The sequence below is a fragment of the Narcine bancroftii genome, chromosome 8 (assembly GCF_036971445.1).
Source record: "Narcine bancroftii isolate sNarBan1 chromosome 8, sNarBan1.hap1, whole genome shotgun sequence".
NCBI classification, from domain to species: domain Eukaryota; kingdom Metazoa; phylum Chordata; class Chondrichthyes; order Torpediniformes; family Narcinidae; genus Narcine; species Narcine bancroftii.
The window spans coordinates 20830689-20853501 of NC_091476.1; the positions used below are offsets into that span (position 1 = coordinate 20830689).

General features: G+C 38.8%; 2 protein-coding genes and 1 long non-coding RNA gene across 5 annotated transcripts in view; 1 reads left to right on the plus strand and 2 right to left on the minus strand.

Moving 5' to 3' along the window:
• The window catches only part of gcna (germ cell nuclear acidic peptidase), a 33056-nt gene extending 22735 nt beyond the window's left edge, over positions 1-10321 (minus strand). The window contains exons 1-4 of the mRNA XM_069893093.1: positions 9595-10321; positions 8818-8921; positions 4558-4831; positions 3458-3527 (exon numbers count right to left, since the gene is read on the minus strand). Of these exons, the coding sequence (XP_069749194.1) occupies positions 3458-3527; positions 4558-4831; positions 8818-8921; positions 9595-9727 (581 nt within the window). The 5' untranslated portion in view covers positions 9728-10321. The remainder of the gene's footprint in view (positions 1-3457; positions 3528-4557; positions 4832-8817; positions 8922-9594) is intronic.
• On the plus strand, positions 9748-18651 carry LOC138740455 (uncharacterized). Its single transcript, XR_011342923.1, has 3 exons — positions 9748-9980; positions 16147-16313; positions 18458-18651. It is a non-coding gene; the product is annotated as an uncharacterized lncRNA (long non-coding RNA).
• Positions 12347-22813, minus strand: part of ogt.1 (O-linked N-acetylglucosamine (GlcNAc) transferase, tandem duplicate 1) — a 61383-nt gene continuing 50916 nt past the window's right edge. For 2 of the 3 annotated variants that reach the window (XM_069893083.1, XM_069893085.1), the window contains 5 exons: positions 20461-20628; positions 19974-20126; positions 18659-18923; positions 15584-15707; positions 12347-14251 (listed from right to left, as the gene is read on the minus strand). In XM_069893083.1, the coding sequence (XP_069749184.1) occupies positions 14068-14251; positions 15584-15707; positions 18659-18923; positions 19974-20126; positions 20461-20628 (894 nt within the window). In that variant the 3' untranslated portion in view covers positions 12347-14067. The remainder of the gene's footprint in view (positions 14252-15583; positions 15708-18658; positions 18924-19973; positions 20127-20460; positions 20629-22813) is intronic. The other variant, XM_069893084.1, reaches the window with a different exon arrangement.

Below are 22813 nucleotides of genomic sequence, written 5' to 3' on the forward strand. Positions count from 1 at the left end.
AAAATTTAAGTGAACAGGCCGGAAGTTTAAAAGTTATGGTTTCAATCTGAATAGGGTTTTGCAAAATAATCAATCTGCACAGTTTCCTCAAAGGACAGGAAATTAGGAGCTGAAAATACAATTTCAATTAGGCATATTTATATTGTGTACAGAGTTCAACTTTTCATATAAACAGCACATCCTGTACTAATTTCCGGCGAACATTGCAAATGACCAGGATTCTTCCATTCCATCTCCTCCAGCCTAATATTTTGTTTCTAATCAATTGTCACCCTTTTACCTTGTACCATTATTCCTTTTAATATTTGATATATCCTTTCTATCCCTTCCCAAATCCCTTGATCCTTGTGCCCTTCCTTCCCTTCCCAAATTTCATCAAAAATCCTGTGATCTTCAACTTTTCCCAATTCTGATGAAACATCAACTCAATTGTGATCTTCATAGAAGCTGCCTGTCAGGTTCAGCATTTCCAACACCTTCTATTTTAGAGTATAGAATACTACTGTTGTACAGGAACAAGCCTGCGGACCACATGTCTGTGCATTGAGTCTATCTATACCAATCATAATTTTGTACACCTCTATCTAATCTCGTCTTATTTTTCTATGCTCCAGGGAATAAAGTCCTAACCTGTTTAACCTTTCCCTGTAACTCAGTACCTCAAGTCCAGGCAACATCCTAGTAAATCTGCATTCTCTATCTTACTGATACTTTTCCTGTAGTTAGGTGACCAAAACTTCAGATAATACTCCACATTTGACCTCACCAATATATTATACAACTTTATCATAACATTCCAAAACTCAATTCTTTGATTTATGAAGCCCAATGTGCCAAAAGCTCTCTTTTTCACCCTACCTACCTGTGACGCCATTTTGGTTACTTTTGGAGTTTTTTTAAAACAATGGAACAATACAAGGTACCTTCCAATCCTCTGGCACCTCTGCCAGGGCCCCTGCAATTTCTGCAATAGCATCTCTCAAGGTCCAAGGGAAAACATCGTCAGGCCCTGGGAATTTATCCACCTTTATTCTCTTTAATCTGTAGAACATAGATTCTCAAGGAGGGGCATAGGAATATTTTGGGAAATAATTAAAAAGTTGGTTTGAAAAAAATAAACTCATTATGCTGGTGTGAAAAATGTAACTTGGCAACACTCTCAGTACAGCTCAATTGTGGTAACTTTCAAGTAAAATCACTTTGTTCTTTTTATTTTCATGTGTTTTTACTCTTCTAATGTTTCTCTTATTTTAACTGTTGTTATCCTTGGTTAACATTTTAATTTTATTTTTTATGATTGTTGAGATAATTTGGAATGGATGATAATAAGACTAATCATGTCTCTGTCCATTCCCCTTTACTTTTCCAGTTCAGTAGTGAGTGAGATCTGTATGTATCTTTGTATGTATCTAGCATATTGATGGGGGGTGGGAGTAGGGGTCTGCCCCAGGTGCCAGCCTGAGGGGAATGCCAACAATCAGAAAAAAAAGGGTCCCCAGAAAGTAAAGCATGAGGCTAGCACAGTTTTGATGCACTCTCTGCGAGAAAAAAAATGTCAGAAAGCACACTAGTGTTTTTTTTAGGGTCGGTATTCTTCCTTTGATTTAATCATTACTTTTATTACATTTTTCAATTCTAAGATATAATATAATTTTGATTTATCTGTTAGTAGAATGTGGCTTCAGTATTATTAGAGATTTGCTACAAGCTAAGAGAAACTGACTGGAAATTACAAAACGTGCAGATTTAAGGTTGAAACTAACAAAATTAGTCCGTCGAATCAAAAAAATCTGCAGCCAGCATCAGGGGCAAGGTTCCCACTGAAATGATGACAATTGTTGAATGTGTGTTTGAGATGGCTGACTTATCGAAGTAGTAGTTGAATACAAAATATGTGTTCCAGTGTATTCCTGAACTTAATTGCATTGAAATACACTTGCAGTAAATGATTTAATTAAAACTTCTGAATATAACTTTTTTTCACTAATGGTGGGGCGTACGTTTATTTTTTTTAATTAAAGTGGGCCCTTGGGCAAAAATAAGGTTGAGAATCACTGCTCTAGAGGTTCCATTACGTTACTGCTTGCTTGCCTCACTGCCCAGAAAACATTTGACAAACTCTAAGCCATCCACCCCTTTTACAATATGTGGAAAATTAAAAATCAGCTACCATCACAACTTTTTGTTTTCTGCAGCTGTATACTATCTCCCTGCAGATTTGATCCTCCAATTCTCACTGGCTATTGGATTGCCTATAGTACAATCCCATATTAATGTCCTCAGCTTAACTCGTATAGCCTCAGTAGCTCTTGACTGTCCTGTCTGAGCACAGCTGTGATATTATTCCTGGCGAACAATGCTGCCACTCGTCTTTTCATCCCTCCAACGCTGCCACTCCTCTTTTCATCCCTCCAACTCTATCGCATCTAAAACAAAGGAACCCCAGAACATTCAGCTGTCAGTCCTGTCCCTCCTGCAACATGTCACAATCCATGCTCAATGTTCATCTGCCTTTCCTACAATACTCTTTGCATTGAAAATATGCACTAGAACATTATTTTCGCCATACACAACCATTTGATTTCTGTGCAATCTCAACATCATCCTTTTCCTTCTCCACAATCTGATCTGGTACTCTGGCTCTCCCCCCACCCCACAATCTCATTAAAATCTCCTGAAGCAGCATGAGCAAACCTTCCCTCAAGGATAATAGTCCTCCTCCAGTTCAGATGCGAACCATCCCACCAATACAGGTCCCACCTTCACTGGAAGAAAATCCAATGATCCAGAAACCTGAAGCCCTCCCTCTTGCACCATCTCTTTAGCCACGTACTAAGCTGCATTATCCTCCATTTCTAACCTCACCAGCATGTGGCACAGATAGCAATCCTGAGATCAGAACCCTGGAAAACCAGACTTTCAACTTCACACCTAACTGCTTGAACGTTTTTGTACAGGACCTCAGGACCATTCCTACCCACATCATTTGTGCCTCTATGGACTGTGGCATTTAGCTGCTCTCCCTCCCTCTTGATGCCGTGAACTCGATCAGAGAGATCCCAGACATTGGCACTTGAAAGGCAACATACCATCCAAATTCTCAATCTCTTCCACAGAACCTCATTCTCCTCACTACTGAATCCCCTATCACTACAGCTTACCTCTTCTCATCCTTTCCTTTCTTAGTCACAGGGCTAGACTCCATGCCAGAATTCTGACAACCATGGCTTGCCATTGGAGTACCCTCCACATTATGTTCCCAGTCACTCTCTACATGCTTCTCCCAGGTAAATACTAATGCAAAGTACTCATTTAGTACCTGGTCCACTTTCCCTAAGCACAAATTTGCGGCTTTGTTCTTGTGGTCCTATCCTCTCCCTCGTCATCCTCTCATTTTAAGTATTTGTATTATTTATCTTTCCATGTTTTATTGAAGCAGTTTTCAGTAAATACATACCTTTTATTCTGCAATCTTGGGGCACCTTTTACAGTGAAGTCTGAATTTAAAATCTTCTTATGGGTTAAAGCTAAGAGAAATAATGCAAAAATATAAACATTGTTCAGAATTTCTGAGTAAACAAATAATATTGGACATTTAGCAATGCATCTAGAAACACCTGCCTTAAAATATACAATGTGCCTTGATGGGAATTAGCTTACACATCCAGTGGGTAGGCTGAATGGATAGAAGAGCAAGGAATAGGAAGGTAATAGCTGATTGAGAATTATGTTCCCATGTCCAATGTGCAATATACTCCATTTAACTCCATAGTTCTACAGTTAAAACATTTCCCACACAAATATACCCTCTTTAAACTCACAGACAACAATATTGTCCACAACAGCCACAGCACATTGAAAGGGGGGCCATGGACTGAAATCATCGTTTTTTTTTCCTCCAGTCAATAGAAGTGTGGAAGAAGCCAACTAAACTTTATTGCTTCAGAGGGAAGGAGGCCTAGAAACTTTGAACAGAGTACAAAGGGGGCCATAGCCAAAAAAAGTTGAGAATGGCTGCTGTGCACCAAAGATGTGTCACAATTGAGACCCATCACCCTGTGTGCATGGTCATTTGTTCATACATGCATAAAAATCAGCTACATAACAATCAATTCAAATAAGATCAGGATGGGAGTGGTTGGGGGGAACACAATGGGTGGCAGAAATAATACCTTAATGAATTTAAGAAGTAATGAACTAGTGCTTCCATTAATCATCTCCTGTGGCATTGCACACAAAAAAAATAAAATGGTGACAGAAGAAAGATTTCAGCCAGCGAGTTAAATTAACTGGAGTGCACAATTTGTGATTTAGGAATTTATGAAACTGATGTTCACATTTTTAACACCTGCATGAACTTTATCTCTGAATATTGGTTCATGTGACAAGAAACTTAAAGACATGCAATTGCATCTTCAAAAAATAAAAACTTAATAGCAACTGTGTTCAAGATTTTAAATGTTGCATAACATTTTGGGTTTCTGAATACGTCACCAAAAGGCATATTAGAATTATAGTCAAACAGAAAATAGCACTGAGCCACAACTTCATGCTTACAAAGCTCAAAAATGTCATCACTGGAGTCTGAGACAGCTTCACTTCCACTGTTGATTTGAGGATATTCAACTATTTTCCTTGTTGCTACGCATTTACCATGTTTTTTTTGTCTATTATTCAGAGTAACTTTTGAGCATGATTCAACCTCATCCTCTGAGCTGGAGGGTAGCAGCTTGCAAACACATGAATCACAAGTATTTTGGCTCTCCGTAGATTTTGTAATGTATTCACAAGGATCTTGCTGCTTCTTGGATTCATCGATTTTTTGCTGAAGCTGTGGACAAGCAAAACAGAGCAGAGGCTCAGAAATCTGTGACATAAATCACGTGTTTGGAGCTCCCTACCAAATTTCATTTTTATGTTTATAGCTGAACAGTAGTCTCTATAAGCAGACCAAATAGAAAACTGTATCCAACTAACCAGGTTTTTCCTTCAGCAAAGTAGGCCAAGTTGTGACCAGGGAGGTTTACAAAATTATGAGTAGCATTGAGGGTATAGATATTTGCTGTCTTTTTCAGAGGATAGAGAAGTTATATGGCATAGGTTTTAAGCTGAAAGGCGAAAGACTGAAAGATATGAGGCAAATGTTTTTCTGCAGAGGTAGTAGGTGTTGGGAGCGACCTTCCAGAGGAGATAGAGAAGCAGGTACAACATTTAAAAAAGATTTGGAGAGGGACACGTTAAGGAAAGGTTTAGAGAGACAAGGACCAAACACAGGCAAATGAGAATAGATTAGATAGGCATCTTGTTTGGCATAAAAATGTTGGGCTGAAGGTCTTGCTGCTACTCCATGAATTTAGAAGTTTTCTAGAAACATGTTTAGAATCAGACATAGAGAGGAAAAGGTGAAGTTTGAGTAGAATATATACAAGGCAGAGATAAAGACATCAGACACTAGCAGGGGAGATTTTTTTTTAAACTCTCCAAACAAAGAAAAATCTGCCACATAGCAAGTTCCTGAATGGAATTCAGCTATGACTCAAGTGACACTAACTGCATTATCTACAAGGAAAATGAGATCCACTTAATTTTTCTAGATTCTTTATTGAAATAATGAAATTAAACAAAAGAATATTAACAAACATGGCACCACGTTGCACTTAATTAAACTGCTGTGATTCAATGACTAGCAATATGAAGAATTTTATATGAAAACCTGAAAACACACTTTGTCACAACAGGCAGCAAATCTCCACCATGTAACAGCAGCAGAATTAAAGGAAATATATTAATAAGATAGAAAGAGTGCAGAGAAGATTTACCCAGACTTCAGGAACTGATTTGTAGGGAAAGATTAAACAGGTTAAAACTTTATTCCGTGGAATGTAGAAGAATGAGGGGAGATTTAACAGATGTATTTAAAATTATGAGGAGGATAGAGTAAATGTAGATAGGCTTTTTTCACTGAGGGTAGGTAAAATACAAACCAGAGGACATGGGTTAAATGTGAAAGGGGAAAAGTTTAGGGGGAACTTCTTCACATAGAGTGTTGTGGGAGAGTGGAACGAGCTGCCACTGAGGTGGTGAATGCAGGCTTAATTTTAAAATTTAAGAAGAATTTGGACAGTTACATGGATGGGAGCAATATGGAGAGCTATGGACTGGGTGCAGGTCAGTGGGACTAGCCAAAAAAAATGGTTCAGCACAGACTAGATGGGCCAGAGGGGCCTGTTTCTGTGCTCCAATGTCTATGGATACCATTACAAATTAAACAATTTATTCTTCTACTTTTTATATCTGATGTACAATAATCTTAGGTAAAATGAAATCTACTTGATCACCTGTTCCATTAAATATTTTACAAAGGAAAATGAAGAGTGGGTCAAAGAGAAATTAAACACTTTGTGAAAGAAAACCCCTGGAAAAAGTTGAAAACTGGTCGAGAACGAATGAAATGAGCATCAGTTACAAAAATAATTTTGGAAAAATTAATGAGGGTGAACATCAATAAATCCTCAGGGACTTAAGACCTGCATTTCAAAGTTTTGAAGGATGGTGTCCTCTTCCAAAATTTCAAGATTGGTTCTCCAGGTTGGAAAGTAGTAAATGTAACCCCATGATTAAAGAGAGAAAATACAAGAATGAGGGGACATAGCCCCAAGATTCCAGGGACTGGCTTGAGGATGGATGCATGGAGGAACTTCTTTTCCTCAGAGTAGCAAATCTGTGGAATTCTCTGCCTCAAAAAAGGGGAGGGTGCCTCATTTAAAAGAGATTTTTTTTCAGAGGAGGGAAACAAATAGGTGGAGGGAGCAGAGTCAATTATCAGATCAGCCATGATTTTATTAAATGGTGGAGCAGTCTCAATGGGCCAGATGGCCTACTCCTCCTCCAATTTCTTATCTAAAAAAAATCAGCATGCCTGATGTTATTACTGGAAATGCTTGTCTCTATCAGAGAAGAAATGACAACAGGGTTGCATGTAAAACAATACAAGTTTTTGGCAGAGTTGACATTGAAAACCAGGCTTGACAAATCTGTCAGAAGCTGCAACTAACAGAAGAGGGGAAAAAAATTTGTGGATGTTACAGATTTCAGAAGGACATTGATAATGTACCACACAAAATTGCTGAACAAAATTGGTTGAGTTTTGGATTAAAATTGATTTTCAAGCCAAGGGGCTTGAACATTGGGAGTGCTGCATTTTTCAAATGCTGGGTACTGAAGTTGATAACAATTATTATCAATCATTTGGACAAGGAATTAAAGTGTCCCAGTTCAAACAAACAGTAAAGCCATCTTAATGGAATTATGTCCTGCCTGGTGAAACCACATGCAGACTGTACATGTAATTTTGTAACATCTGACAAAAAACAGAAACGGTCTAATTGATCTTGCTTTGGAATTTTTTTTTTAAACCTGGCGGAAATAGTGTTTCCAGATTTCCATTGCTCTTTTTGTTAGTTTTTTGGTAAAAATGTTGTACTAATTTAGACTAAAGATTGTATTGGAGAAGTGAGGGGAGGGGGTGGTGCTAACAAATTTCTTAACATTACTGACTTCTATTCTGATACAGTGCTCTCCATAATGTTTAGAACAAAAACACTTTTTTCCCCTTTATTTGCCCATGCTTCAGTTTTAAATTTGTAATCAAACAATTCACATAAAATTTAAGTGCACATTCCAGATTTTATTGAAGGCTATTTGTATACATTTTGGTTTGACCATGTAGAAATTACAGCACTTTTTGAGACATATCAATGATATGTATATTAATCATTTTTAATACTTACCCACAGTCCAAGTGACATTGGCTTATAATAGACTTTAAATCAGAGCTTTGGAGAGTGCCCAAGAGACTTCACTAATGGACTGTTGTTTACAAAAAGGCAACAGATGAAAGAACTCGTCTGAACCGCAGGCTGTCTGGAGTGGAACTTGCTGTTCTAAGAGTGTCATGTGGTTTTGCAAGCAGATAGAGTAAAACAGGCTTTCTCTCAGAGAGAGAGAATTCAGTTCTGCAGTTTTACAGTCAGCAGCAGCAGCTGGGACTGGAACAGGACAAGCTGGCAAGCTTGTGGAAAACACCATTTGGAAGATGGGTTGTGACTGCTTAGATCAGCCTTGTCGAAGCCCTTATGGTTCATACAGAGGAAAGGACTGGCTGCCTAATGTTTCATTTGAAATAAGAGAAACAAAAAGGAATTCTGTGGTGATCTGAAATTAAGAGGTCATCATCTGGAGAACCCTGAGGGGGCAAGACACTGAAGTGGCTAATTAAACGGGATCAGTTGTGGGTGTCCAGCAAACAACAAATCTCTCTGAAAACTGACAAGAACCTTCCTGAGTGGTAAACATTTTCACCAAAGGCTGGTGAACTTCATAAATATTAAATTCTGTGAACAGTAATAGGAATTGCCTGCAACCAGTGAACTTGGAAGAATGAGAAGTGAGATTGGACTATGAATCAAATAACTTTTCTAAACTTACATATACGTGTGCTTAGAATTAGAAGGGGGTTAAGTTAGGTTAGTTAATAGAGATAAGTTAAAGTGTGATCCTGTTTTCATGTTTAAAGAAAATTAAAAGCAACTTTTGTTCAAGTACCCATTTGTCTTGGTGAATATCTATTGCTGCTGGGTTTTGGCTTGTAACAGGGGCAAATAAAGGAAAAAAATGCATCTTTGTCCCAAGCATTATGGAGGGCACTATATACTCACAATTTTTAAATTAACAGATTGTAACTGCCCTTGACTCCAAGAGATCTAATAAATATTGGATAAGGAATCACATGCAAAGCAATTTTGACTTTGGTTTTACCTCCATTTCAAGAACATCCAGATCATCATATTTAGACCATCCAAGTCGATCAGCTAGGCACTGGAACAATCTGCTGGTTTCATCCATTCCAACTGAATGGTCAGCTGTAACATCCATGATTAAAAATCAGAAATCACTAACATTTTTACATAAGTGAGGTGCAAAACAGAATGCAGTCCCAGCTGTTCAAATTTTAAAATGTAACTTTTTTTCTGGAAATCTGGCCAGTTTCAGCCACAATATGAAACGGTATTATATAAGTAAATAATGATATTCACTGTCTGAAGAGATAGGACAAACTCGTAACTTGCAATCAGGAGGATTGCTCAGACAATATCAGGGATGGTGACGAGATCAGGGATGATGCTGCTCCTGCTCAAGGCTGGTGTCCAGCCCACGACTATACGAGGACAAGGGGACGAGACACCAAATCAAAACCTGAACAGCGATTACTTCGATTTTTAAAAAAATTAAGAAAGCAAGTGCCAAAAAGCTGAATGAAAACCGAAAAAGTTGGAATAAAAACACAACGGTGGAAAAACTCAGCAGGTTAAACATTGCATTTCATAAATGATATAAAAATAAGATTTTATACATAAATTCTATCCGTTTTAATAAGTTTTATACAAGTTGGTGTTTTAATATCAACCACGGTGGGGTCCGCAGGCTTCTCTTTGACACGGGGGTGGGGGGGGGGGGCGGGGGCGCAACCTCGCAGTAAGTCAAGGTCTCCGGAGCTCTCCCCCCGACTCCGGCCCAGGACCACCTCACGCTTACCCGCTGCTTCGGTCCGAATACCCCGCCCCAGAGGTTGAACGAAGCCGGAGCCGGTGCTGGAGCTGGATCCGGAAACGGCGAGGTGGAAGTTTGAATTGTGGCGCCGATCGAGGCGCCCGACGGAAGACGTCATATCCTCTGGGGGGCGGGACAATGAAGGGGCGGTGGCTTCGCTTCACCTCCGACAGTTCTGGAGTGAAGGGGGAGGGTCGGCAAGGCAAGGGAGGGACGCCTCGGGCCTGAGCCCCGGCTGAGTTACTCCAGCATCTCCCACGATGAGAGCGTGTGCAGGACGTCGTGTTTCACCCCTGAATGGACGGCCGCTGTCCGCCAGCGCGACTGACAGCATTCTGGTTGGTGTAGCCGGGAAATCCAGCAACGGGAAGGTGATGAAGGCCTCAAACCCGAAACGTTGCTTATGTACTGCTCTGACATGGTGGCAGCTTTACTCAGTTTACCGTTAGAATTATTTAGAACAATTAAGAATAACTTTGTAATATTACATTCCTCTCTCCTTCAAAAACATAGCAGTATCAAGCAACACATTACAAGACTACTCGGTTTTGGTTCAGGACTGGATCCCTTAGTTCTCATGGAGCCATTTTCACATCGCAGGACCTCCCGAGTCTTTCACACTGCAGTCCTAAATTGCCCTCCCTCCCGTCCATCGGCACGTCATGACGACGATGCAATGCGGGATGAATGGCCGACTTCGTTTCCCATAATCCGTCACGCAGCTGAGACTGCTGTGGGAAATCCATTCATCCCACATGGTGCTGCTGTCGCGATGCACCGAAGCGGCTGCTGTTGTCCGGAGTCTGTAACTTTTAAGTTTAATCACGTGTGCTGCCGTCACGAGGCTTCTCCGACTTGGCCATTTGCCTTTTCACACTGCAGAGAGAGGGTGGTCCAGGAAAATTTCCCAGGGCAGCAGCACGAACACGTTTAAATTTCCTGGGCCGACCTTTTCACACGGCAGGTTCACAGGAGGGTTTCATTTTCAGAATCCCCCCACACTATGACATACACAACCAGATCTCCTTCGTTCTTATTTCATCATCCTCCACACCAAGGCATGTCGTATCTTCCTCCTCCTCCAGTATTGGGACCCGATTGATTTTTTATCTTGTCCCACATTAGGAGATGTGGGGGATTGCCAAGTCACAGACACAGTGGACACCCGTTCATCTGGGTACCTGCTGTTTGCATATGTGGGATTACGGTCAAGGAGTTCAACATGTGACTGTGCGACTGACAGCCGGTGGTGGGGCGGGATCCCCCCATAAAAATCACCAAGTTGGCGATTTAATGCGTCAATCCCCCTGCAGCCTAAAAGGTGCTGGAAGCACCTGGGTTCCTGGAGGGCAACCCAGGTGCTGCAGCTTAGAACTTCCTAATGTTAATGCCATCTTTATGCCCAGTCACAAAGGACAGTTTGACCTGCTAAGCTTCTCCAGCATCTTGTGTTTATACATCGGAGAACCACTGTGGTCTTCGTTAAATGTCACTGAGGATCAGGAAAGTATGAAAGCTGATAACCTGAGAACAAAAACAAAAGATGCAGGTGGAGGCAATCAACTCTAACATCATGCATTCAGGGCTGACATTTGTTTCAATTTGGCCCCTATCATTTTGAACCTTTCCTATCTATGTACCTGCTTCTACCTCTGGTAGATCATTCCACATACTGACCAGAGTGTATAAGGTGCCCCTCAGAGCTTTTTTAACCTCATCCCCAAATCCATTACCTCAAGTGTTGAACTGAACATACATAGATAGTGGAGGTGCACAGTGGGTCAATTAATAAATATCAATGTAAGGAAAAGAATGGTTGACATTTCTAGCCAAAGCATCTTATCGAGACTGAGGGTGGTGTGGAAAAGGTGTGATGGGGTGCTATATGGCTTTGATGAAAGGTAGAGGCAGAGGATTGGCTGATGCCCAAAAAAGAGAAGGGCAAGAAAAACAAAGTGGACAGGTAGAGCAGCCCATGCAAGAAAACAGCAGAAAATAGCAAAGCCACTTCAACTTAGCAGCATGTTTATTCAGCTTCAGTTATACCAGTGGGAGTGAAAAAGTACAAGAGTTCAGTTACTCTTGCTTGTACTGAGTTATCACTCAGTTTACACAGGTTTCAGACAGAAATTGATATAGTAAACTGGGACCAATGTCCACATGTGGTTCGAAGTTTGTTGGCTCAAGATTCTTAGTATCAATAATTGGCATAATTATTGATCAATTGGCAGTTCAATATTTTCACTTCTGCCAGCTAGATTTTTTTTGACACTCATGTACTTACTTATCTTCCCTGTCACAATAGAATATTGTACATTCAGAGATGATTTCAACAGAAATCTCCTCCAAACATCAAAAACACCCAAGTTTTCACTTTTACTCCCCATCACAAACACCTGATCATTCCATGGCAACTGTCCAACAAAATCATTTAATTTGTATTTGTGTCATAATCAACTTGATGAATTTCTAAGTGCACTTGTTTTCTGATTACGAATTGTTCAACAGCAATAGAGACTTTCTCTTTTTATAAGAACTTGTATAATAAATTTACATTGGTCACTAGTCTGTGTACTCATGAACTCTATTATTAAGAATTTTATATGGAATGTCATCTCAGGAGGTTTCTGCCATTTCAGCTGCAAAATGTGCTATCAGAACATTTTCCAAATAGAAGGGTATTGAGGTGTAAACATTAAATAAAGACCAATTCAAAAACTGACAAAAACCACAAAAATAGGACTCAAAATAAGGCATCCATAGAAGCATCCAGCTGCTTTATTATTGTACAGGTACATTAGATTAGATTCTCATTCACATGTATTTACAGCTTCATACTTAAAACACCCCGAAATCCAGACAATTCCAAAATTAGAAGTCTTCTACAGCAACAAAATATGAATGTTAAAATAGCTGATAATCAAAAGAATAACAAAAAACCTTAAGAATTCACCTCTTATAATGTATTATTACCACCGTACCCAAGAAAATGAGATTTTTCAGAATATGCTCACCCATATATGTTGCCATCTCTGAGCTTCTGTACAAACCATATCACCTTCTGTTTATTTTTTAAATAAAAAAATTAATTGACTAAACATTATGAACCAGACAGTAGCCCTTTCCCCACAAAAGGTGCTTGGGAATTCCAGCTGCAAATAATCTATTTCATTATATATTAAACTGGACTTCAATACAACTTCACAATACTTCTGGATGAGTGAAAAGAGGGAGAAACTAAGGTTAATATTTACAATCATGGCTTCTCCCAACCAATCAATTAACCATCAAGTTGAAGTGATGAGGAATCAAGTTGAAGCGACTCGATGCAGACCTGAGAATAAACTCCAAAAAAATGTTATACTGAGAGCATGTAGACTGACAGCAAAAGAAAATCTTCCAAGTACACCACAAAACTTTTGCACGACTGGCAATATGATTAAGTATTGTGTTACAACTGTAGAATATTGCTAAATCTACATAATATTAACAACAGATGAAATACTTACCTGGGGCTAAAGAGAGAATCCATAGCCCTCCACAAATGATCCTACAAAAATCAAATGAGTCCATTCAGTGAGGCAGAACAACAACCACTCTCCCGATTAACTGCTTTTAATTATTCCAAATGGTCCAGCACCAGGTCAGTCTTCAAAACTTCATTCCAGACCTCAGCAACAGCTGTAGCACTGCTACTCCGTACAATTATAACACCTGTATGGTCATGCAAAGAAATGCATACTACAGCTTCATTCAAATTTATGGGACAGATAAGGAAATCACTAGAGTTTGTTTCTGACTCAATGAAACTCATCCAAATACATTATTTGAGCCAACAGAGGACAACTGGTAATTCTGCTGCAAAATTTGAACTGGAGCAAAAAGGATAAATTGTCCATTTGGCACACTTCCTTTTCATAAGGAAGGCAAAATTTTACGTTGAAAACTTTGCAACTAAAAGGCCAAAAAGGCAAGGAGGAAAATGGCTACCACAAAAGTGAACCTCTGATTTATAAAAATAATTTGACATACAAGTAAAAACATAATGCCACCTCTTTGAAGTGTTAATATAGACCATCAGGCCTTCTGACATTCAAAAGGAAGCCTCTGCCATTTGAAAAGCAATGAGTTGCTGATAGCAGACTTAACATCAAATCATAAATGTGAAGTCCTGGTTAAATATTACAAATATTTTCATCCATTGGAAATCCGTGACCCAATTTAAATAAGTGTAGGTCTGCTTGGGCCAATTCTCTTTCCAGAGTCTAGTTTGTAACAAAGACAGATTCTTGAAATGACTGGCTCCAATCTTCATGATCACTCTGGGCTGGTATGTAATTGTGTTATTGCCAGATTCTCTCAATTTAAAAACCCAAAACAATCATTGTGATACAAGCCTTGGAGCCAAGGATGCAGATAAATCTTCTCAAATTGCCATATTTGACCTATAGAGCACATTTAGGCAGTTTCATTTGTTTCCATAGCTTTAAGTGGTTTGATCACATGGTCTGGTTTATTGCCTGTTGCATAATACTCCCACATCTGCATGTACAGACGCTCCAAATCCATAGTATATTGCTTGGTGTTGAACAATGGGCTGCTCACTCTTTGTTTCCACACCTTTCCACGAATCTTCTTCAGACTGTATTAAAAAAAATTAAAATTGTGTCAAGCTCACAAATAAAGAATTAAAACCCACTGCTTTGAAACACTGCAGTGAGCGAAGTCTGCCAAATGTTTCTTATATCTATTCTCCTTGGCAGCTAAACAATCAAAGTAGTCCAAAGACATAGAAAAATCTTGTGACAAAATGCCAGCCTTCTCTATTGATAGTCATCCTATTGGTTCCAGAGGTATCTTACATTTTTGAGCAAAATACAGTTTTAAAGAAATTAACATCTCATCCAGATTTGTCAACTAATAGTGCAATAGCTGGAGGCCTCTTTTTTTTAAATATGAAATTTCCAAGTCACAGCTGCTTTACAAGTCTTATTTAACACTCGCTAATGCAAGTTTGTGCATCTACGCTTTAATACATAATATGAAAGTATTCCTCAATATACAGGCGAAATCTGAAAATCCAGACTGCTTGGAGATTGGATCAGTCTAGATTCTCGGGCAGTATTTTTAGAATTTAAATCTATGGAGGAATAAAGAGATGAACAGATACATTTTGATAGTTTATTCAGGAGCAAAAACAGCATCTTTTATTTATTTTTTAAAAAGTAGTTTTAACGAAAAATAAAGTCAACAAGCATGGTCTCTTTTGCCGCTGTGCATCTGTGACGCTTATACATCCACACAAAAGCCCACTGAATTAAAAAGGTTTGAGAGTTTGAAAAGTCCAGATTCTCAAGTGGTCTGGGATTTCTGGAATCCACATTTTTGGACTTTTCCTGCAATACCTCTACAAAAAAATATTTTCAAACATATGACCCTTAAAATTGCCTCAAAGTCAATGACAAAAATTCAAACAGATATTTTCAGATTTCTTGCAAAATTAACCAACCAAGATACTCTTATTTCCTCAAACACTGCTTTCCTCAGCTGGTTGCCGTCATATGTAAACAAAGTCAAATTTAAAAGACTTGATTTTGTCCATTTCTGAAAATCATTTGCAGTCCATAAAAGCAATTGTCCCCAACATTTTTTTTCATATAGGATTACTTTAACAAAGACACCAGAGTTCCTCTTCATCAGATGTAAACCAATATACATCCCCATTTCTAGGATTTGGCTGTTTAAAAATAAATTTTATTTACATGTTCAAATCACCAAACATTGAGAGCAGTCACGTGTACTTTGTATACTTAATCAACCTCAATGAAAAGTGACAATACTAAAATCAGTGGACTGATTTGTTAGTACAAATTGCAAGTATGCATTCTCCAAATTGTCCATTTAAAGTAACAAATTCTGACAGGAGAGATGCATGCAAATAAAATAAAAGTTTTTAGACAAAATTAGTACATACTACTCCATATCTGTGCCCAACATGACAGCAACATCCTCATACTCTTGTCTGGTCTTTGCTATCAATTCTGGACATCCCAAGCACATCAGCTGAGAGGCAGCAACACGAGATGCAAGTGTTTCCCCTGTAAAATGGAATGACTAATTTAATAGGTGCATTAAATTAGACCAGATGTCAATACATATGAAAATCAGGATTTTGTTCTTTTTTTAATTCATGCTTGCATTAAGAAACAAGGTGTTTTATTACTAGGGAATCTTTTGGTCAGACTTACGCCCACAAGAAATGCAGATGATTTTGTGTGGAAATGTCATCATTCCTCAAAACAAAATGTATTGAAGTACACATGCAAGATCCCCAAACTGTCCAACAGCTCTTAGATTTGAGAAAGGTTCACTTATTCCATTCAGGTAAAGAAGATATACAGCTGCAGGGTTATTACTGGTTTTTATACATTTACTTTAGTGTTTTAATTGCTTTCAGGAGATTGACTTATTTTTAAAAATATTCAAATACCTGTACATTGTTCGTTCAATTGTTTTTCTGATATTCCTGTATTTCAGATATTTATATATTTTGTCAACTAGCCAAGTCTGAAACAAGGCTTAACTACAGCACAAGACTGACAATCTGTTGAAAAGCTATTCCCCCAACCTGAGGCACAATTTGCAGATTAAGATCCAAAAATCATAGTCATATGATTAATTTGTAAAAAGATGTGCACCAAGAGGTAAGACGCAAGTAGAACGAAACCTTTATCCTGAAGCTTGACCTTTGTGACTGACAATAATAGTATTACTACAAGGAGTCTTCAAACCAACATCATACTTGCACTGCTCGATTTCCATTTCCTTATTCTTCTCAACAAAATTTCAATGCAAGTTTTCTTCGATCTGCATAATGTGACACAGTGAAAAGATAATGCTCCCAATGATAACCACTAGAATTTACTAATCAATACTGTGCCTTATTCAAAAGCAGGTCAAAAGTCTGCATCCAATTTTGTGCCCCTCCCCCTTTCAAATAACTCTCCATAGAGATGTAGTCAGAAACAAGCCTTTAGGGTTATTTCCCCAAAAATATTGGACAACATGGGTCTTGATCAATCCTGAACAAGAAACTCAGTTGCACCAAGCATTAACTAATCAACTTTTTCTAGCTTCCCTTCAGCTGGTTTTACACAAGCCATTTGGTAGTATCCCTCACCCAGCCTTCCTGAAACATGCAACATTTTTTCTCCAACTCAATTTGTGCTAAATGAAGAGTCTTAAAATGCCATGGCCAACTAAACTTTTACAAGCCCATCAACTCCCACAATTACCTTGACAACACTTCCTCATACCCTGTCCCCTGCAAGGATTCTGTCCCCTTCTCTCAATTTCTCAGCCACCGTCGTATCTGTTCCCAAGACAAGGTCTTCCAGTCCAGATCTTTTGAAATGACCATCTTCTTCCACAAACATGGCTTCCCCTCCACCACCATCAACTCAGCCCTCACACTCATCTCCTCCATTTCCTGCTCATCTACCCCCCCCTTCCCTGCCCCCAAATGCCACAAACAAGAGTCCCCCTTATCCTCACCTATCAGCCTCTGTATCCAACAATTATCCTCCAAAATTTCCAGCACCTACAACAGGATCCCACTACCAGATGCATCTTCCCCTCTGTAGGGTCTGCTCCCTCCCCTCCCATCTCCCCAGCACCTTCCACTGTGACTGGGGGAGGTAACACACTTGTGCCAACACCTCCTCCCTTGCCGTGGTCCGGGGTCCCAAAAAGGCCTTTCAAGTGAAGCAACACTTCACATGTATCCGCAAGATTGAATTATTGCATCTGGGGCTCGCTTTATTGCCTTCTTTATGTTGGAAAGACCGGGTGCAGATTAGGAGATCACTTTTCTAAGCATCTTCAGTCTGTTCGCAACAGTGACAGAGACTTCCCTGTTGCCAACCATTTCAGTTGTGTCACACTCCTATATTTAACATTTCTGTCCATGGTCTTGTGTATTATCCCACCAAGACCACCCACAAATTGGAGGAACAACACCTGATTTTCCATCCAGGCACTCTCCAACCAGTTGATACTAACATCAACTTTTCTGGTTTCTGCTAGCCTGCCCTTCTCTTCCCCCTCCATCCTCTCCTTCCCCCTTTTCAGTTCTCCCTCCCTTACCCCTCCCTTCATCTAGCCATCCCTCCTCCCCTTGATCGCTGCCGTCTCCTCCCTCCTGTCTCCACCTAACACTTGCTGTCTTTGCCACCACACAACCCTCTTACTCTTTTGCTCAGACGCCTTGCCAACAGTTTTTGAAACCTTAATAAAGGGGTCAAGCCCGAAACGTTGGTTATGTATTTTTTACCTTTACTATATAAAGGACACTGACCTGCTGAGTTTGTCCAGCAAGGTGTTATCTTAAATCTCAAATGGCATTTGGAAGTGTAAAGGTCAATGCGACATCAACTGCCAAGATTTCTCTAATCCCTCAACAAGTATGATCTCATTCTCCCCCCACCACCACCAAACATATAGCTCTCTGCTCACTCCACATCAATCCCAACTTTTTTTTAATCACACCCACAGACAAGAAAAATGCCACTGTGGTTTGATGGTCTGGACTCTACTGTGCAAAAGCTAAACATCAGCACTCAGAGACCTCTAGCAACCTATCCCTGGACCATGATTCAACCAATGACACATCCATTTCCCATTCCATCCAAGATCTCGTCACTTCAGGGGATCACTTCTCAACAGTGAGCAACCACAATCCATTGCCAAGATTCACAATTAGGATTAGCCTGGTTGAACCATTCTTTTTGTCTAGACTTGCCCCACTGAACATTGCCTCATATCTTCATTCTATCTTATTTTCTCCAAGCCCCCCCTCCGCCAGTTGCTTCCCACCTATATTCGAGGATACATGCTCTTCACAATTTAAAAAACTTCCTCCCTGGTCTCCATTCATCATCAAGAATTCCCAGTCTCCGTCAGAAAGCTCCAGATGACTACCATTCTATTGACAGTTCCAATTTACTGATATACTTCTGTTCTAATATAAATAAATAAAAAAATTTCTCACCATTCCACGTACCTGGCATAGTCACCATTGGTGTTCCAGCCCACAAAACATCCATTCCAGTGGTGTGTCCATTACAAAGTGGAGTGTCCAGGCACACATCAGCCAGCTGTCCTCGTCTAACATGTTCTTCTTTTGGAGCAACAGGAGAAAAGATAATACGGTTTGCAGACAGACCCATGTTCTGGGCATATTGCTGAATATTAGGTTCACCAACCGCAGGGAATCTTAGGAGCCACAATACACTGTTAGGAACTCGCTTAAGAATCTGCATGGCAAGAAATCATTTAAAAAGTCTTTTGTAAGTGACAAAGTTGCTCTCAAAATTAACAAACATTTACAAATCCTTACATCCTGCTTGTTCAAGTTTTTTTAAAAAAGCTATTTTATGTTAGCATCCATTTATGATTGGCATCTATTGCGAATAAAACCAAAATGACAAAACCAAAATGAGCCATCTCAAAAAGATTCCCTCAGACTAAAATGTTCTGAGTGTCAACTTCTGGAGATTTGCTGAATAAGCAAAGCCAAAACAAATATTTAGAAAATATTAATTGCAAGTCACAGAATAACCCATTGAACAATGAAAAATTGTTTGCTGGACATGAGAAAATTGAAGAAAAATTTTGCTTTTCAGAGGCAGAGAGAGAATTATCTATAATTTACATCAGACAACTGTTTTAGAGGGACTAATCAATCAAAGAATTTTAACCTTCACTGGATAGAACATCCAGCAACAAGATCTGTAAAACAGTTCTTTCAAAATGTCATCAATAGAATAAATAATAATCAAAATCCAATTAGGAATCAAATGCTCAATTTTGTTCATGGTAGTTCAATGCCAACTTAAATAGAAGCTCATTGTCCTGTCCCCCCACCAACCCTCTGGTGTGAAGCCTAATACTAAAGGCCAATATAAATAGTCGATGATTTAGAAGGGAAATAAGGTTTCTTTAATCAAGGTAAATTAATATTTGCAATTTTCTACCTCAGTAGGCCTCAGCTGCTCAAGTGCCGTATATAATCTACAGAGATATCAATTTTAGGACATGAAGAGAATCAAGAAATAAGGCAGCAGTATAAAATATGGATTCATGTACAAGTTCAACTATCTCATTACTGACTGAAGCTCATGCATCAATATGCTATTCCAAAAAGTTGCATATTTGGCCACTTTTGAAAAATACCCAATTTGCATGCCCACATTACAATTATCCTTCACTGCTCCATAATTTAATATTCCCTCAAGCACAAAATCAGTGAAAATTTTACAACTAGAACAGAGTAAACCAATGACGATTAAGGAAGTAATACTTACACTGGCCCACATTTGAAGGGTAGATGGATCAATCTTATACAGCTGATTGAAGTTACAATAAACAATAGAATCCTCAGGTAGACCATACTGTGATCGTGTTGTAACAATAATTGTACGTGGAACCTCCTCTCCAGTTGCTGCCTTGTTGTTAATCTAATGAAAGATTGAATTATTGTTAACTAAAAGCAAAAAGTTAGTTTAATTTAGAATGGTACTACCATAACCAGGAAAACCTCAAAGCACACCTGTTAACAGTGCAATAATCCCATTGAATAAAAACAAAATCACCAATTCATTTACCAGTTCCATTAAAATTAAACAGAAACTCATGTTCATCACCCCCACCCCTGGACTAAAGTCATAGTCTGTATGAGTGACAAATGCAGTTTCTTTTAGGCTTCCTCCACCACTAAATATCAGATTATAACTGTTTGGAAAGGTTATCTCACCACTCCCCCCACTCCAAAAAGACCTTATTGTCACTTACTTGTGTTGTTGCCAGTCCGTTGCTGACTGTAAAGTTATTGATTGTAACCTGGATTTGCCCTTGGTTGATCATGTTGATAATAGCTTCAGCTGCAGTGTTCATTGGAACAACAGGCATTGAAAGTGCAGAGTTTGTATCGGAGTTGTCCCCACCATCAGGACACTTCAGCTGTCAGTTGGATTGGGAAAATGAACAAGTGAGCATAGTGGGTTCTTGGGGCAAAAAAAAAAATCACAGGCAATTGAAATCCAAAAATAACAAAATGTTTGAAAGCACTCAGAAGATCAAGCAGCATATATGAGGAGAGAAACTTAAATCAACATTTCAAGACACATTTTCATTAGAGGTGAAAAAGTGAGAAAACAAGTATACATGAAGTTGCAGAGTTAAAAAGTGAAGAGAATCAAGGCTATGTCTTTGATAGGGCACAGATCAAAGTTATCATGGCAACAATTAGTTTAGAAACCAGCAGCCACAGGAGGGAAAAGAGAAAAAAATTTTAACAAGGATTTTGCCACATATTAAATATACAAATTCATGATGAGGCCTGGTCAAGATTGTGCCAGGAGAGTGTAATTAATAGAATTAATGTTAGATATTAAATAGTACAATATAATTTTTTTTTTACATCAATTATAATATACTCATGAAAAGGCCCGTATAAATTACATGGACTTAATTCAATTGTTCTGACAAATGTTTCAGATGTAACAAAGAAACAGGAACCTTATTACATGCAGTTTGGTCTTGTGAAAAAGTAGGAAAATTTTGGAAAGACCTGAATATATAATTGGGACAAATTATGAAGATAGATATTAAAAGGACCCAGAATATTTTTGCTTGGTGATTTATATGAAGTTAGACAAATATCACTGAAAATTTGAGTGTCACAATAGCGGTGGTATGGAAATGGAACATGGAAGTCAGATGATTTTACATGATTGGATAGATGGCATACAGAAATTCAAAATTGTATACCATTGGAAAAGAGTACTTGTAATTTAAGGAATTTCAACCTGAGAATTTTTACATGATTTGGAAACCATATACAGATTTTATCAGTAAGAGTCCATCCACATAGTCCATAAAACCTACTCCTTCAAATTAATATGTACAGGATAGAATAATGTTAGGAATATATGAATAGTGAATGATAAATAAATTAAAGTTTTTTTCTTTTTTGTCTCTTTTACTTTTGGGGAAGGGAGAGTGAGGGGGGGTAAAAAGAAAAAGAAAATTATATATCATTTTTATTACATTGGTATTGTTATATGATTGATATGTAGTGATGCAAATGAAAAATAAAATTAAAAAAAGGATCTTCCTACATTTCTGGTTCTTAAATGGGAAAGTGCATTGAGAACAAAGAACTAGGAAGCTCAACTCCATTTAGAAGTTATGCAATGAAGGGAGAGAAGAACTTGTGGAGAAATACCATTGAAAATGGAGAAAAACACTGGAGGTTGATTAGTTGTCTATGGGGGCTGATAAGGTGAAAGGTGAGTTCAAAAGGGAAAACTTACATTTGCTCTAGCTTGGAGGTAGTAAGAGCACCACAAGACATAGAGGCAACAAGATCAAAAGCCTTCCCAACTATGGTAGTGAATAAGCCAAGGTTAAGCAAAGAGGGACACTATTTTAAAAAAAAAATTAGACATACAGTAGGTAACAGGCCATTTCTGCCCACAAGTCTGTGCCGCCAAATTTACACCCAATTAACCTTCATCCCCGGGATGTTTCAAATGGTGGGAGGAAACTGGAATCCCCAAGAAAAACTCACAGACATGGGGAGAACATACAAACACCTTACAGATAACGCAAATATTCAAACCATAGTCCCAATCACTACCATCGTAAAGACATTGCGCTAACCACTACACCAACCATGCCGCCCTAAGTGAAGAATGGAATGGAGTTCTGACAGCAGGAAGAGAGGTGGTGTAGCTAAGGTAACTATGAGGAGTCGATGTGTTTGTCATGAATATGGTATTTAAGCTATTTCCAAAAACATATTGAGATATCAAAAGGGAAGAGACCACATACAAAAAGAGGATAGGTTTTATGCTGGCAGCAAAGAAAATATGAAGTCTGCACATGCAATAGCATCAATATAACTGAAAAAGAGGTTGAGCAAGAAAGCCTGAATAAGATTTAATCAAGGTCTATCCGAGTATCTGAGTATCCAATGAAGAAGCTTACAGAGTATGGGACTTTGCATGCTCCCCATAGCTACATATTTGTGTGAGAGAGAGAGAGAAGATAATGAAGTTGAAAGAGAAGTTGTTCAATGCAAGAACAGTTCAACTAGATGAGGGGTGGTGCTGGAAGTGGACTGGTTGAGCCTCGTTTCAAG